Source organism: Lichenostomus cassidix, chromosome Z, assembly GCF_008360975.1.
Source record: "Lichenostomus cassidix isolate B80296 chromosome Z, HeHo_3.0, whole genome shotgun sequence".
NCBI lineage: Eukaryota > Metazoa > Chordata > Aves > Passeriformes > Meliphagidae > Lichenostomus > Lichenostomus cassidix.
In genome coordinates, this window is record NC_139511.1 from 39,130,229 (window position 1) to 39,145,435 (window position 15,207).

Below are 15,207 nucleotides of genomic sequence, written 5' to 3' on the forward strand. Positions count from 1 at the left end.
GTAGCTTTTCATGACCAGTATTCTGACATGAAACCTACTGACTATGTAAGTCATCTTTTGGGTTGTTGACTTGTGTGTGTGCAACAAGCATATTGAACAAATTGAAGTTAATGATTCTGGAGCAGAACAGCTTTGAGCGCAATCTTCTTTTGCCTTTCTGGGGGATATCAAAGCCCATCTTCCAACATCTACTGTATCCCTGTCAGTGAGTCCTGACAATGAGCAACTGATGTTTTGGGTGTAGTTAGACTTGACCCTGTTTTGCCTACTCCACAAGGAATGGCACCTGTTCCTGTCCATCTGTGCATGTCTGTGGGTAGCACTTGTGTGTGGTGCAGTGGCAGGGCACATGCTGCGTGTGTGGCTAAACAAACACAGAGGCTCTACTGAACGATGCAGGCAAGCCCGAGTTGTCAGCTGTGGTAACTGGCTCTGATGGCTGGTGGCTGCCATTGGTGTGAATGTGCAGTGAGTCACAGAATGACCAAGCACAGAACAATCCTCTGTGTGTGCACATCTTTGGGTGAGAGGGGAGTGAGAGGGCTAAGGAGCCCAGCACTAAAGAAGATCTTAATTGGGACCAGGTGTAGTTCAACCATGGGCACAGATGCCATGTAAAGGTGGTTATTTAATTGCTGTAATGATCAGCATACAGTTAATTGTCAGTTCTGTATGTACTATTCTGTATTAATTGTCTGTGCTCTATTATAAGTGGGGTTAAATGAGATACTGTGTGCTCTCAGCCTGTACCTCTGGCACACATACTTGAGGTTTGAAAGAGGTTCCTGTGGGGAACGGTATGGCAGTCAGAGAAGTGCATTTGAATAATGTGCATTATATTCCTGGTAGGGAACCTGCCTTCTTTCTGGGCATCATGACTAGGTTTTTGTTTCACATCTGCCTTCTGGTGGTTTCAGTATTTAACTTTTGCTGGCAGCAGAGGTGCTTAAGGATCACAAGTTGCCAGTTATACATCCTTTATGTGGTCTGGTAGTTCTGACAGCAAGCAGTCAACCACTAGCCATTTTGTTTTCTTTTGGGACTTACTTGAAGAAAATAAGTGTGTATATGTACACTGCTTCATGTGTATAAAGCAAATTATCAAAAGAAAAGGAAAACACATAAAACTGATTCTGACCACTTGCTCTGATCTAAGTTTCATGATTTGCAAATGTTGCATTGGCAATCCTCAATAAACTGATCTCTAAGTATGAAAGCAAGGAATATCTTCTGTTATGTATCTAATCTGTTGAAATTAATACAAAATAAAAATTGATGGCATGCAGTTTCTCTTTAGGATATCAACCATGCATGTATGTGCCCTTCTGCCTTTTTCACATAAACTGATTATTATTGAACATCAATCCCAATTGAAAATTTCTACAGGGTTATTAAAAAAAATTGTAGCCAAAGTAAAATTTCTTGTCCTACTTTAGAAAATAAGTCAGTTGTTAGTAGACCTGGTAGAAGAACTAAACAGAATACTCTCCTCAACAGAAGGTGACTAATATTGCGAGGTTGTTGCTGCTGTCTTCTGGCTGGCCCTGTTTGATAGTGGACATACAGCAAATATAAACTCTGTTGGAGGCAAGGTGGCTTTTAGTATGCTGTCTTTACTGTTCCCTGAATCTTAACATTACATGGGTGAGAGACATCAATAACTCAAGGCTTATATGATCCTCTACACCAGTTTTTGTTTGTATTTTCATTTATTTAATTTGCTCTTCAGTGTTCTGGATTTGCCATTTTCAATACTTTAAAAGATTCGTATTTTGTTGTTGAATGAAATCTTGCATATTTGGTAGTTGAAATTATGGTAGTAGTTTACAGTAGCAAGCTATTTTTTCTCTACCTGATCTTAGGCGCAGATGTTAGAACTTTCTTGAACTCCTAAAGGAAATAAAACTGGAACTTAATTTTCGCATTTACCAATAGATTTTTGCCATAAAGCCAGCACAACCTTATTTGCAGCTTCTGGTGTAGATATTGGGAAATGAGCTGCTGTACAGCCCTAGCATGGATGCTCTGATCACAAAGAACAGTGGTTTAAGTTAATGTGGTGAGTTATAGAAAGGTGGTGTAAGTATGACCATAGGGGATATGTTTTTCAGAATAGTCTTGTGATATAATTACATGTTTGTGTGAGAAACCATAAGTCTTTTGAAGAAAAAAACAAATCTAATAATCTTTGTTTGGCATTTAGGACACAGTGGGAGCTGGGATTTCCTAGGTATGTTTCACAGTTTCGAAATTCTACAAGACAAACAGTATAAAATATTGTCAGCATTATCTAAGTAGACTAAATTAAGAAAGAAAAAAAAAGTCAGCTATTGTAGTTACACCTATTGGTTGCCAAAATTTGCAAGCTGTAACTCCAGATGACAGGGTTGCTAAATTTTTTCCAGCTGTTGCCCCTTTACCACCTTTCTGCTATTCACACTTTTTTTTAGAAAATTAAACTAGGAACTGACTTTATTCTCTTTACTGCATTTGCTTTAATTGTTTTATTCTAAATTCTTCAGTAGTAAAATAGATATTTTAATAATTTTTGTTAAAGAAAGTATTTCTTAATTAAAAGACTTCCTTCCTTGTGAGGGAAACGTCTCTGGTCAAGAGTGAATTGACACCTTGCTTCTCAAGATGTTTCTGCTGCTTCTTAAGGTGTTTCTACTGCTACAAACACGATGGATTCAATATTAAAATGTTGAAAATAGGTTTTAATGGTTTTTAGACTAGTGAATCCCTGAATTTGTGTGTATCTGGGGGGAGATAAGGGGTTAAATTCCAACTGTATTTGTCAAGGCAATTAGTTCAATGATCCAACAAGCCCACCTTTTAGCTACAAAACATTTGGGTAAAGACATTATTTTGAGCTTCTTTATACTGAATTTCAATAGAACCTCCTATATGCTTTATGTAAGCCCTTTGGCATTTGTTTAGCTTGAATAGTCATGAATAAAAGAGCTTAGAGTTGGCTTTAAAATGCAGCTTCTGAATTAGGAAAAAGAGGATTCAGATTGCCTTATGTACCCTGTTTCGTTGTCGTCCTCCTTGGGGCTAAACATTTGTGTCTGGGCAAAACTACCTTGATGTCTTCAGGATTTAAAGGGGAAGCTATTCAGTGCACAGTTCACTGACTATTAGTACATGTTTATGATATATTACAAGTAAATATCTCTGTCTCTTGGGTAGATCTAAATATGTCCTTTGAGGGCTTACACTGAAGTACATGTCGGTATTAGACTTTTCTCTTGAGACAGATATGTGTATGGATGTGAACGCTTGTTTACTTATATATTTATGTGCCTATATTTATTTATCTAAGCGTGTACTTGGCTTTTAGGATCTAGGCTTACCAGGTCTTTGTGAAAGGAGATTTTTTCTCAACTCATTCAGCATTGTTCACAGCATTAACACATCAGTGAACAAATTGCCCTCTTGCATATGCTAATCCTGCACTTAAAAGAACTCATTGTAACACATTTTAATGCTTTAGCTGGAACTGAGATGGAGATGGGAATCGGGAATCACAAGCATGTCAAATTGTCATGTGACTGAAAAATGTCTAAAATGCTCTTTGGGTCAACAGTTTGTACTTAGCATAACTTAGCATGAATGAAAGCAGTCCATGTAGTTTGAGGAAAAGATTAGTCTTTGCTTTTGTCTTTTGTGTGTGTGTTTTGGCCTCGGTTTTTCAGATCAAGTCTGATTAAACAACACTTTAGCCTTAATTTTACACTAGTAATGAATGTTATGCTGGAAGTAAAAATATTTGATCTTTGTTTGCAATACATTTGTTGAGGAATCCAACTGGAGTTTACTTCAGCTAACAATTGATTACTGCGTAACCGTATAGAGCAAATACTTGTTATTTTAAGCATTAAAGGCAAACCACTGTTTATCTGTCCATACCTGCAGGTGTAAATATACCAAAGCCTCATCTATTTATGATATTCTAAAAGTGACTAACGAATTAGATTATGTGTAGTAAATATCTTTTATTGTATGGAATCTGAATGTTTAAAAAATAATAAAATCGTTTTTACTTGCTCATGACTAAACAGCAAACCTGCTTCTCCTAAACAATAAATTCAGTTGAATTAATTAGTTAAATAGATGGTGACTGACAAGTGAACTAAACTTTTGATAAGTTGAACAATGAAATGCCAAGCTTCTTAGAATGCGTGAAGCTGTGCATGCTTGCCTGGAGAACTTTGTTTTGAACTAAATTGAATTAAAGACTAAGAAGGTATCACATTTCTAAAGCATCTATCACATCAATTTGAGTTTTTAAAATATATGAAGAAATCGTAAAAGGAATTTTTGATTGACCTTGGTTTTTGTTTTTACAGAGTAATTCTCTGTTAGTCCCGGACAGTCTTCGAAGCACAGATAAACGCAGGAATGGCCCTGAATATGCCAATGACATCAAAAAGAGAAAGGTGGATGATAAGGATTCCAGCCACTATGTAAGCAAATCTGTGTCAAAGAAATGATTAATTTATTTGCACATACTGTTCTTGTATGAGGAGTAAAAGAGCTGTGAAGAACAAGGCAACTTTCCTATGGCTGAAGTTGTACATGAATATATGTGCCAGAGAGACCATCATTCAAGTTGTGAGGAGAGTAGTGACTCAGTAGTTTCAGATTTTGTTAAGTAGTGCTCAATAGGAGTAGCTGTTTGGGATTCACGTGTGTACTCAGAGCGTTTCTCAGAGTTTGAGTAACATTCTTTCTGGACTGCTCTAGAAACTGCAAGTTTGTTTGAAATGGAGGATTTTGTTATTAAGAGGGGTTTGGTAAATTTTAATGATAACTGGCTCTGACGACGCTGAGTTATAATTACCATTGCAAATTTCCTGTACTGTCAGGCTGTACCAACTTAAAAGTTTGCTTTTGGCTGATACGGCAATTTCATCAGAAAGCAAATTGAAATATTGAAAGTTCATAGTTTTGTGTTCTGCATTTTTTACTAGCTTGCTTGTTACTTGGTTTCAAAGAGGCAGTACAACAGTGCATGTCAACTCCAGAAGGTTCACATAGGCTTTCAAGTTTAAATGCCCTGGCAAATCACAGGATGGTACTTGAACAGGCCTAAGAGACCAGGACTGGTGTGACAGAGTACTGAAATGCAAAGTTTAAATCTAACAGAACATACTGTACTTTGACATAGCAATAATGTGGCAAATTGTCTGGTTTCTGTGATTCAGATCACTAATTACTTCTTGGTTAGTGAAACCCAAGAGAAAATTATGTGCCACTTTATTTTCTCAGTATTTGTTAAAGTAATTTTAATTTCCCTCCTTTTGGAGAATATATTTAAGCAGCTATTGGATATTTTAGTGTGGTTAATGGTTTTACAAGTTGTATTTCTACCACTTTCTAATAATAATGTTTTGATTACAGAAAGGTTTGGCAAGCTTCCCCATGTTACTCCCTCAGCTTTAAGGGTTTGATATTGTATTGGCATTTTTCATTTTAAATATTTGGAAATTAAGCATTTTTAAGGTACACTAGATATAAAAATTAAGAAAAAGCTTAACTTGCTGGTTTTTCTTGTGTTTCTGCTGTAAAGAAATGTAAAGGATGTTATTGCAGAGTAGAAGCAGTTTGTTTTCATCCACATTTTAAATGTGTTTCTGCCTTCTGTTGTTTGAAATGGATTTTACAGCTAAAGGCACCGTCAAAATAAAAAATGGAGCAAAGCGAGGATATTTGGAAATTCCAGATTTGTTCTAATCTGGATGAGGATTTTGGTTTTTTTTTTTTTTTTTGAAGGTCCACGACTTATGCAAATACAGAGCTGATGATTTTGAGCTCATTTTAGATGAGGCCATTGTAGGGACAAGGAAATACTGCCTTTTTTCAAAAGGGGATAAATGAGCTGTATGACCTGTTGCTTTTGGAAGGAGAATGCAAAATGTTTTTTTTTTCCCCCTTTTTGACTTCTGACTAATTTTCATGTTAGTACTTATGTGGTTTCAGTGTGTGACTTTATTAGTGAGGAGAATCTTCTGATATTAATACTACTTACAGGAGATGCCTTTAATAATCCTAGGAAATTTCTGGTGATTAAGATGACAAAGTCTGTGGAGTTCCCTTAAGCATTGCTTTGCAACTTGTTTTGCTCTTCTCCAGAGTGGTATTTCTGGCAAAAAAGCATCCCATCTACTGTTCTCCCACATCCTCAAATGTGTTCTTACCTGTTCTAGCAGTCTGTGTGCTTCTCAAGAGGTGGCAGATAACTGGAACTAAAACTTTCATTTCCTTCGTTTGTACTTGTTGGTTGGGTAGCTTCCTGAGATGCAAAATAGAGTGACCATTCTGTCTCTAGTGGCACTCTTGAATCCCTAATATGTTGCTGGTATTTCTCGGAGCAAGATTCAGCTGCTAACAGAAGGGTTGAAACTACCTGTTGGTTTGGCTTTTTCTTTTTATTTTGGATTATTTGGGGTGGTTATTTTGGTTGGTTGGTTGGTTGGTTTGGGGTTTTTGTTTGGCTGGTTTGGGTAATTCAAGTGAGAGGAAGGACCTGGTGTTACACGTGAAAGCTCAGGCACTTTGCAAGGAAGAGATGGGGCACAGTTGAGCAATCTTGCGTGCCTGGTTTGTTTTGCATAGAAACTTTTTAACAAAAAGTACTTCTATTGGAAATGTCAAATTTGTTCCCACAAAAGTTTAATGTTTTGACATTCACTTAGTTTCTTTGGTTTTGAGTCAGGACTCGCCTTCTGATTGAATCACTGTGTGGTACTGTGGAAATCACTAGACCGCTGTGCATCATAGAAAGTGTCTACTGGGACATCCTGGCCTCTGCTGGAGATAGGGACCAGGAGGCACTGGAGAAGCAACAATCATTAATAGAACAGCTCAGATGAACATAGATCTAAGTGAAACACTCAAAATGCAGCTTGACAAGCTGCAGTAGAACATTTCTGTTTAGGAATGTCCAAGTGTTTTGGTTTTCATGGGCAGAAATGTTGAAAAGCCTTGGCATTTCTGAAGTTTGTTCTTCTCCAGAACTTTTGATTTCAAAACCTGCCTGTATGGAAAAGGGGAAAAACGGTACCCTCACTTTGAGGAAGATGATTCACCAAACATTCCAAAAAGCTTCATTTTCCTGAGATCTGTTTTTCCGTGTATGCACAAGCAGTACGTTCTATAAATTAACACAAGATTAGTGATCAAATAGAGTACCTTTATCTTTTAGGAGTAGTGATAACACTGTTTATGATGGAGGGGTTTTGGACCGTCTTGCAGTGATGGTGAGATTGCCATGTTTCAACTAGTTCTACCTTACTTGGTTTTTGCAATTGTAGCAGAAATAAGGTGTTTTGTTTCTGTTTTAATTGTTTTCCCTATTGCTAATAAGTTAATGAAAGGCTGTTTGTTTTTTGTTTAGGAAAAACAAAAAATGTCTGAGTAGATGCGTAGTCTTTCTCTCTGGGCTCTTTATTGTACTAATTGAAATGAACACTATATTTATTTATTTTTAATAGGACAGTGATGGGGACAAGAGTGACGATAACTTGGTTGTAGATGTATCCAATGAGGTAACTTTTTTCATTTTTGTAGTCTTGACATTTGCCCAAAGGTTAAAGGAAAAGTACATTTAGATGCTAGAAAAAAATAATCATCTGTGTGGATATGTTAAAATATTCACAACTCCTCCTTTTTATTAGTATTGCAGTTACTATGTCTTCCTCTGAGCTTTATCTGGCTGCCTTCTTGGTTTTTCCTTCTGCTGCTTTGTCCAGGTCTGTTCCCTCCACAGTTAACATTCTGACACTTCACAGCTGCTCTGTAGTGCAGAGGGTTGTGATGAAGTAAATGGGGAAAGCTGAGTTTTTCAAACTACTGTCTTTGAATGAAAAAGGAAGACATTGTCTAATGTTGTATTTAGTTGTAGGATTGTTATTAGAAACATTACTTTAAAAATTGCTTGTATTTTAATGTCCTAGGTTAAAGGCAGAATTTTCCAGAAATGTAAATTTTTTAGAATGAAGTTTGTTTACAGGATTTTCCAGAGATGGTAGGCACTTTTTTCTCCAGGGCTGAGATTTGGCAATGGTATTAAGGTGAAGAGATGGGTATTCCCTTTCCTTCATCTTTTATTTCATACAACACAGACATTTAGGAAGCCTGAGTATGTCAGTGAGGTTCTTCAGCTCTGTGAAAAGCGCAGGAAGAGAAGCTGGTTGAGAAGTGCCCTCAATAGCTCCAAGTGCCCTCAGTAGCTCCAGGTGCCCAAATGATGTCAGCCAAGTAGAAAAATGGGTATCCAACTAGTGATTTTAGTAATCCTTTCAGAAGGTCAGCTTACAATGAAACTGCTTAATAATCAGTCAGTAGATTTAGTGGCCTTTTGTGAGGTGTGATTTCTCCCTGGTGCTATTCTTATGAGCCAAAGGAGCATGGAGAACCTGCAGGGCTCTGATAGCATTGTAACTTGTGGGGCTGGCTATTTCAAGTTAAAGTAATGCAGAGAGTGCCTCTGGAACAGAGAAAAATAATCACCTGAGAGGTGATTTCAGTTTTCTTGTAGATGTAAGTGGCAAGGCAATTACAGATGGTGTTTAGCAAAAAGTGACAGCTATTATGGCATATAAACATTCCTGTATAGGCCATTCACTTAAGAGTTGGACTTGATGATCCTTGTGGGTCTCTTCCAACTTAAAATATTCTGTGAAATCTGTGAAGGCATGCGCCTATCTCTTCTGAAGGTAGAGATGAACAAGTTCTTTATCACCTAAAAGGGGTTATTGAAATGTTTATTGTGACTAGCAGAGCATGGAGAGCACACATGATAAAAACAGTGTCAAGTTACTGCAGTTACTATTGGTCTTCTTGCTCTTACCATGTTTTCTGCACTTGCTTTAGTTTGTACTTAGGTATTCTTTGCAAGCTCTGTGCCTGGAAACAATTTATGATTATATGTAGTCTAAAATAAAAACAAATTGCTTACTACGTGACTTTACTTATATCTCTAAATTGATGAAGGGATTTCAGCTTTTTTTCTATAAAGAAAACAAAATGTCTTGTCATTTGCACTTAACTGCTTAAATTCTTCTAGTTTTTTTCTTTTCCCATAGACTCCTTAGTGGCGTTGGTGTACCAGTTTATGACACAGTTCTGCACTGTTCTTCCCATTGTTTTAGGATCCTTCTTCCCCAAGGGCAAGTCCCACTCATTCACCACGTGAAAATGGTATAGATAAAACCCGCCTACTCAAGAAGGATGCCTCCAGCAGTCCAGCATCTACAGCCTCTTCAGGAAGTTCCACTTCCCTCAAATCCAAAGAAATGGGTCTGGTAGGTAGTAGTCTGTGGTCCAGATAGTCTTCTTTCTTGTAGAATCTAACTCTCCATTTTTCAGCAATAACTTGTGGCACAAATTACCTTGGCAGTAAACATTAGAAGCTGAAATTGACTATTGTTTTTCCAGATCTTTAAAATATTACTTAGCTTTCCTCCCCAGAAATATTCTCTGCTTTGTTTTGATTTTTTATGTTTCCTATATTTCAGTCAAAAGAGTTGCAAATTTATTACAAAGAATGAGAGTTGGTTAGGCATTGGTTTGGGGTTTTTTAGGAGCAGTAACTTATGGTTTAATGTGGCCTGTATACAGTCAATAAGAAGTTCTTCAGGCTGTTGTTAAATTCTTCTAAATAAGCTGTTCTTGCTTGAAAACTTTTTCCTGCAGTATCACTAATAATTTGATCTGATTCTCTGTAACTTTCATGTCATGTTTTTTTGACATTATCAGCTATAGTGGTGTATTGTTTTTGTAGTTTGATTTGGTGTGTCCAATAATGATTGAGATATAAAAGATTTCAAGCTAAAATACTTTAGTAATGCATACTGTGTTTTTGTGAACAAAAAAATGGGCTCAGACATTTCTTTCCTTATGTTGCTAGAAGAGGAAAAATAACTATGTTTCTTATTTTAATTTTGGCAGCAAACAAAAAGGTCAGCATTTCTCTCTCACAAGTTAATGTTGTCAGCATTGTGGATTTATGAAAATTGGCTGAGGGACTAGGTAGTCGGTGCCCAGCATCCCAGCTGCTGTTGTGATAAATTGTATAATATGGTCTGGATTAAAAATAATACTCATTTAATTTGTTTAATGATACCAGCATGAAAAAGCCAGCACGCCTGTTCTGAAATCCAGCACACCAACTCCTCGAGGTGATGTGCCAACCCCAGGCACTAGTGCAACTCCAGGACTTCGTCCAGGCCTTGGCAAACCTCCAACAATGGACCCTCTGGTTAACCAAGCTGGTAAATGCATTACTTCATGAGTTTTTATGGTTCCAAAATTAATCTTTTTTTACACATGCAGTTCTTTGTGACTGTTAACTAAATATATTGCTTTGTTCTTGATATCAAGAGAGGGCTTGATGAGAAGCAGATGTTTGGATTATCAAGAGTTTGACTATCTTTCTATCTCTTAGTCTTCTTTGTTTACTTCTGTCTTTATCTTTTTTTTGCAAATAATCCAGAGACTAAATACAATATAAAAAGACTTCTCAGAAGTTTCTGGTACTTACTCTGCATGCAATCCCTTCTACAGTCTTTGTCTGAGTCTACTAATATTTGCTGCAGTCACAGCTTGACAAATGCCGGGGAAGTTTACTTTTGCTATTCAGGCTGGTACACACAGTTGCTTCAGACATGAGCTGTGTAAACCATGTCTGTCAGCTTTACTGCTTAATTTGGCAAAGAAGAGATTAATGTAAACAGAGGAATATTACAGAAATGGAAATAGGTAATGCTAGAAGAGATTGCTTGAAGTAATCAGCAAGTTCAGACTTCAGTAGATCTTATTTACACTGAAAAGAGCTGGTGGTACTGACAGATTATGGCAATGTTTCTTCACAGTGTATGTGAGAGGGAAAGGTGAGGTGTTGTAGCAGGGCCAAAAAAGGGCTGCTTTCTTCCCTGTACTCCAGAATACATAAATAAACCCACTTAATTTCACTATTCTGTAGCTGCAGGTTTGCGGACACCGCTGGCAGTACCAGGACCATACCCTGCTCCGTTTGGAATGGTACCTCATGCTGGCATGAATGGAGAGCTAACCAGTCCAGGGGCAGCATATGCCAGTCTGCACAATATGTCACCCCAGATGAGTGCTGCTGCTGCTGCAGCTGCCGTGGTTGCCTATGGAAGATCTCCTATGGTAGGCCATACGTTGCATGCAATCTTGGTCCTGTGAGTTGTGGTTCACTGAGGAAAGCTACATGCTTCATTTAGCACTGCAGAATTACCAACTCATAACAGTGCCAGAGGCCTGACAGCTTCACTGCATGCTTCACTTTGCTTTGCGGCTGAAGAAACAAATTTGCACCTTGAAAACAAAGAATCTCAGTGTATTACTGTGTGTTTTCTTTTTGTTCCTCACCTTCATCAGTGCTTTAACTGATGAATAAATACAAAAAAATCATTTTGCGCTGTAAATGAAAACATAATTTTGGTAGACACAGAGTATTTCACTGTAGCTGTGGAGATCTGCTTTTTTGTTGCTGAACCACATTTGTGTTCCATACAGACGTAACTAATTAATCTTGAAGCATGTAAAAGTCTTTCTATTTGGGTCTCCATCCCTGTATTTTCTTGGGTTTTTTGTGGAAATCAACCTGAGAAGTTGGTCAGTACCTATTTTGGATCTCTGAGATCAGGTGTGTTAAGAAGAGTTGCTGTTGCAGGTGTGGTAAGCAATTGGAGCCTGGCAGTTACAGTGGCTGTCACACAAAATAACCTAGGGGCCTGATTCTGCAAATATGAGCTTGATGGCAGCTTTCTGTATAGACAAATTTACCTACTTGGAAATTTGCAAAATTGGATTTTTTAATCAACTTCTCATTATTGTTTGCATGACCACTTTTCTCAAACTGGTAAATAGGGCTTCTATGTGAAAATTTGCAAATTTTAAATAACATGCACCCTCCTTCTAAAGCAATTATAAGTGTTAATTCTAGTATAATGTTTAGAAGAAAACCTAGATCTTTTCAGTCTCGAATTTCTGTTCATGTATGAGTGCATTTATCAGAAGTATACTCAGGAGAAACGTCTGGGTTTTGCCCCCCAGTGGAGGGTCATGCACTTATCTGATACTGTGGGTAAAAGCCACCTTTCGGTTAAATGCGTAGTATCTTGGGTGTGGAGAAAAATAGGCTTGCTGAGAAATTGATGTGAAATTCCAAGTGTGAGATTAATTCACTTTTTGTTGTCAGGTTGGGTTTGATCCTCCTCCTCACATGAGAGTACCTGGAATTCCTCCCAATCTAGCAGGCATTCCTGGGGGAAAACCGTAAGTAACTTTTAACATTTTGGTAACATTTGCAATATCTAGAGAGTATGAAGTTATATTGTGTCAGTGAATAGGAATTTCAAAGGAGATTGCGTCTGGTTGTTTTTAAAGAGGGTATTTTAGACTTCTCCAGGTAAAACCTGCAGCATAAAAATTCTCAAATGGTAGTTGTCTTGTCTCAAAACATAGGTGTATATATACCTATTTCCAAGGAAAAGTTGTTGAAGGTATACTTTAAGGTTTTTTTTTTTTTATTTCATCCTCTCTGGGGGAAGTTAGGGGACTACAAACTAAAGGGTAGATAGTGGTGAAATGTGTTAAAGATATATTGAAACTAAAATTTGCACTACATTGAGGATAAATGTGTAGTGCAAACTTGCAGACTCCTTGTCTGGCACTTGTTTTATCAGTCATGGGAGTCTGCAACTGATGACAGGGGGTATCTGGAGCAGTTACTTTAGCAACAGGTTACTCACACCTTACATAATGGAGCAAGCTATGTAGAACTTCTGTGTGAGTGCAGCTGGAGGGCAAAAGAATGATGAAGCAGTTGTGGAGCAGGTGGTGCCTAGAGGTAAAAAAGTTTTTACAATACATTCTTTTTATTTAAAAGTTTTTGTTATTGATGAAGCAGTTGTTAAATAGAATCCTCTGCCATGCTGTGTCTTACTGAGGTTGCAATCAAATAAAGTCAGCAGCATGAAATGTTTTGAAAGCAATTTGCTTTTGGTAGACCATTGACCCTGAACTTAACCAGTGCGGTAGGCTCATGAGCGTGTATGACCTCTGAAAATATGCAGTTATCTTTTAGGTATTTCTGGACAAGTAGTCTACACAGCTGCTAACAGGGCAAATTTAACTCAGCTGTTTTTCTGGAGAGAATGAGGCAGAGAGAATTCTAGCAGGTTTTTCAACACGCTGTTAAACCTGTTCTTAGTTCATGCTTGACAGTCAGTCCTGCCTTCTCTTCCAACAGGAACTTGCAATTAGAGTAGTTTTCTCTACTAGGTACTTAGATAATTTTGAAACTCACTTAAGACTTTGCACTTTCTGTGCGGGATGTTCATGTTACATAATGTGTTTACCGATCTAAATTTAATTTTTCCTTTTTCAGGAAACATTTAGGAATTATTACTTTTGGAATGCTGTCTAAGTTTTCAGACAGGCTGTGGTGAAAGTTATATACTCACACATTTCTGTTTGCTTTCATTTTGGACTCCTGTTTATAACTAGTGATACGTTGTAATGTCAGTCTTGCACACATCCTTGAAAGGATACCAGATTACTGGCAAAAAAGTGTATCTTTTCTTCCAGTCTTTTCCTATAACAATAGGAAAGCAGCAGATTTAATTTGGAAGGCCATCCTGAATGTGTTTTTGTTGTTCTCCATCGTGCTTCTGACAACAGGCTTAGCTATCTGTTGGCAGAGTGAGAAACCTGTTACATCTTGGTTTTACTTCAAGTTGGTGATGTGTTGACAAGATTACTGAAGTGAGGGCTCAATGAGTTGGTGGTGTGTATAAAGTGGTGGTATATTTAAATTTAGTGCACTAAGGATCAGGCTTTGTTCTCAAAACTCAGACTCATTCTGCTGACTTTAATAGAATTTGGCATACCTAAATAAAATGCTTTTGAAAATCGCATAATCCAGCTGCAGTAAGTTTTTACTTTTAAACAAATACATTCATAAGCTTTAAATGATTTCTTTCATTATTAATGCCTTGCAATATTTTATATTGTAAACCATCGAAACTTCTTTTTGTTCAATCAGAATTTTTCTTTGGCTGATTTCTAGTTGTTACACTGTTCAAAAAGAAGGACGGCATATGTGTATGCTGCTCCATTTTATATCCTGGTAATTTAGGTAAATTACTGTCAGAGGGGAAGGGGTAGATGATGTGTGGGGGTTGTTCAGGTGTTTTTAAAGTTTTTACCACTTTATTCACATTGCTTCATGTACTGCCTACTTTCATACATATTCCCTAGTCCTCATTCGATTTAATATGTTCTGCAGTGTTTAGGTTTTTTGCAGTCATATTACTTGTACATTTTCTCTAAAATTGCTTCTTTGCTTATCTTAGTAAGGCCAGACTAAAATTACATCAACTCGTCTGTTATCTTTCCATTGGCAACTGTAGAAGAATTTCTTGGTTTTATTCTTGATTGGCTAGATGCTGTCTGCTACCTGCAGCATTTTTGAGTATCTCACCTACTTTAGGTTTTATCTCCTGTATTTTCTGTACAGATATAATCATGCAAACTGGTGGAGTACACCTTGTTTGTTTTCAAAGTCAGCCTTTTCCTAAAGTGCAGATATGGTGTCACATTGAATTTGTTTTATTAGATGTGAAGTTTTAGTGAGTCCTGTTGCAAGAGGTACAGAGAATTTTCAAACTGTACTATTGAGTTCCCACTCATGTGTATGCTTAAAGCTGCACATTTTTTATCAGTGGTTATGCTTGTACTCTTTTTTCACCTAGCAGAAAATTAAATTCCCTTCTTTCTAAAGGACGGACACTTCTCATAGCACTTGAGTTTTAACCTTTATGTGTTCTGAGATTCGTTAATGACCAGCTGGTTAGAAAGATTAGTAGCCTATTAAAAACCCACTTGGATATGAACATGTGGTGTCTGACTCCTGAACTCTTTTGTTTTGATGCATTTAACTATGCCCTGGACTATAAGATTTTTGGTGTGTTGCTTTAATAATTTTTTTTTGCTTTGCATAGTCTTCAATACTTTGCACAGTATCAGTAGGCTGGAATTGTGTGCATTTTTATATCAATCTGAATACTTAGAATAGCTGGCAGGTAGTTAATTTGCTATATTCTTGGGTAGTGAATTAATTATCCTGAATTTTCCTCAGCACATCAGATGATACTTACTTGCTGTATA

At 37.2% G+C, this 15,207-nt stretch overlaps 1 protein-coding gene across 6 annotated transcripts in view; it reads left to right on the forward strand.

Moving 5' to 3' along the window:
* The window catches only part of LOC146424742 (transducin-like enhancer protein 1), an 82,380-nt gene that overhangs the window by 47,456 nt on the left and 19,717 nt on the right, over nucleotides 1-15,207 (forward strand). For 5 of the 6 annotated variants that reach the window (XM_085043181.1, XM_085043182.1, XM_085043183.1 and 2 more), the window contains 6 exons: nucleotides 4,353-4,469; nucleotides 7,500-7,553; nucleotides 9,159-9,311; nucleotides 10,136-10,280; nucleotides 10,991-11,181; nucleotides 12,236-12,312. In XM_085043181.1, coding sequence (XP_084899307.1) covers nucleotides 4,353-4,469; nucleotides 7,500-7,553; nucleotides 9,159-9,311; nucleotides 10,136-10,280; nucleotides 10,991-11,181; nucleotides 12,236-12,312 — 737 coding nt within the window. The remainder of the gene's footprint in view (nucleotides 1-4,352; nucleotides 4,470-7,499; nucleotides 7,554-9,158; nucleotides 9,312-10,135; nucleotides 10,281-10,990; nucleotides 11,182-12,235; nucleotides 12,313-15,207) is intronic. The other variant, XM_085043185.1, reaches the window with a different exon arrangement.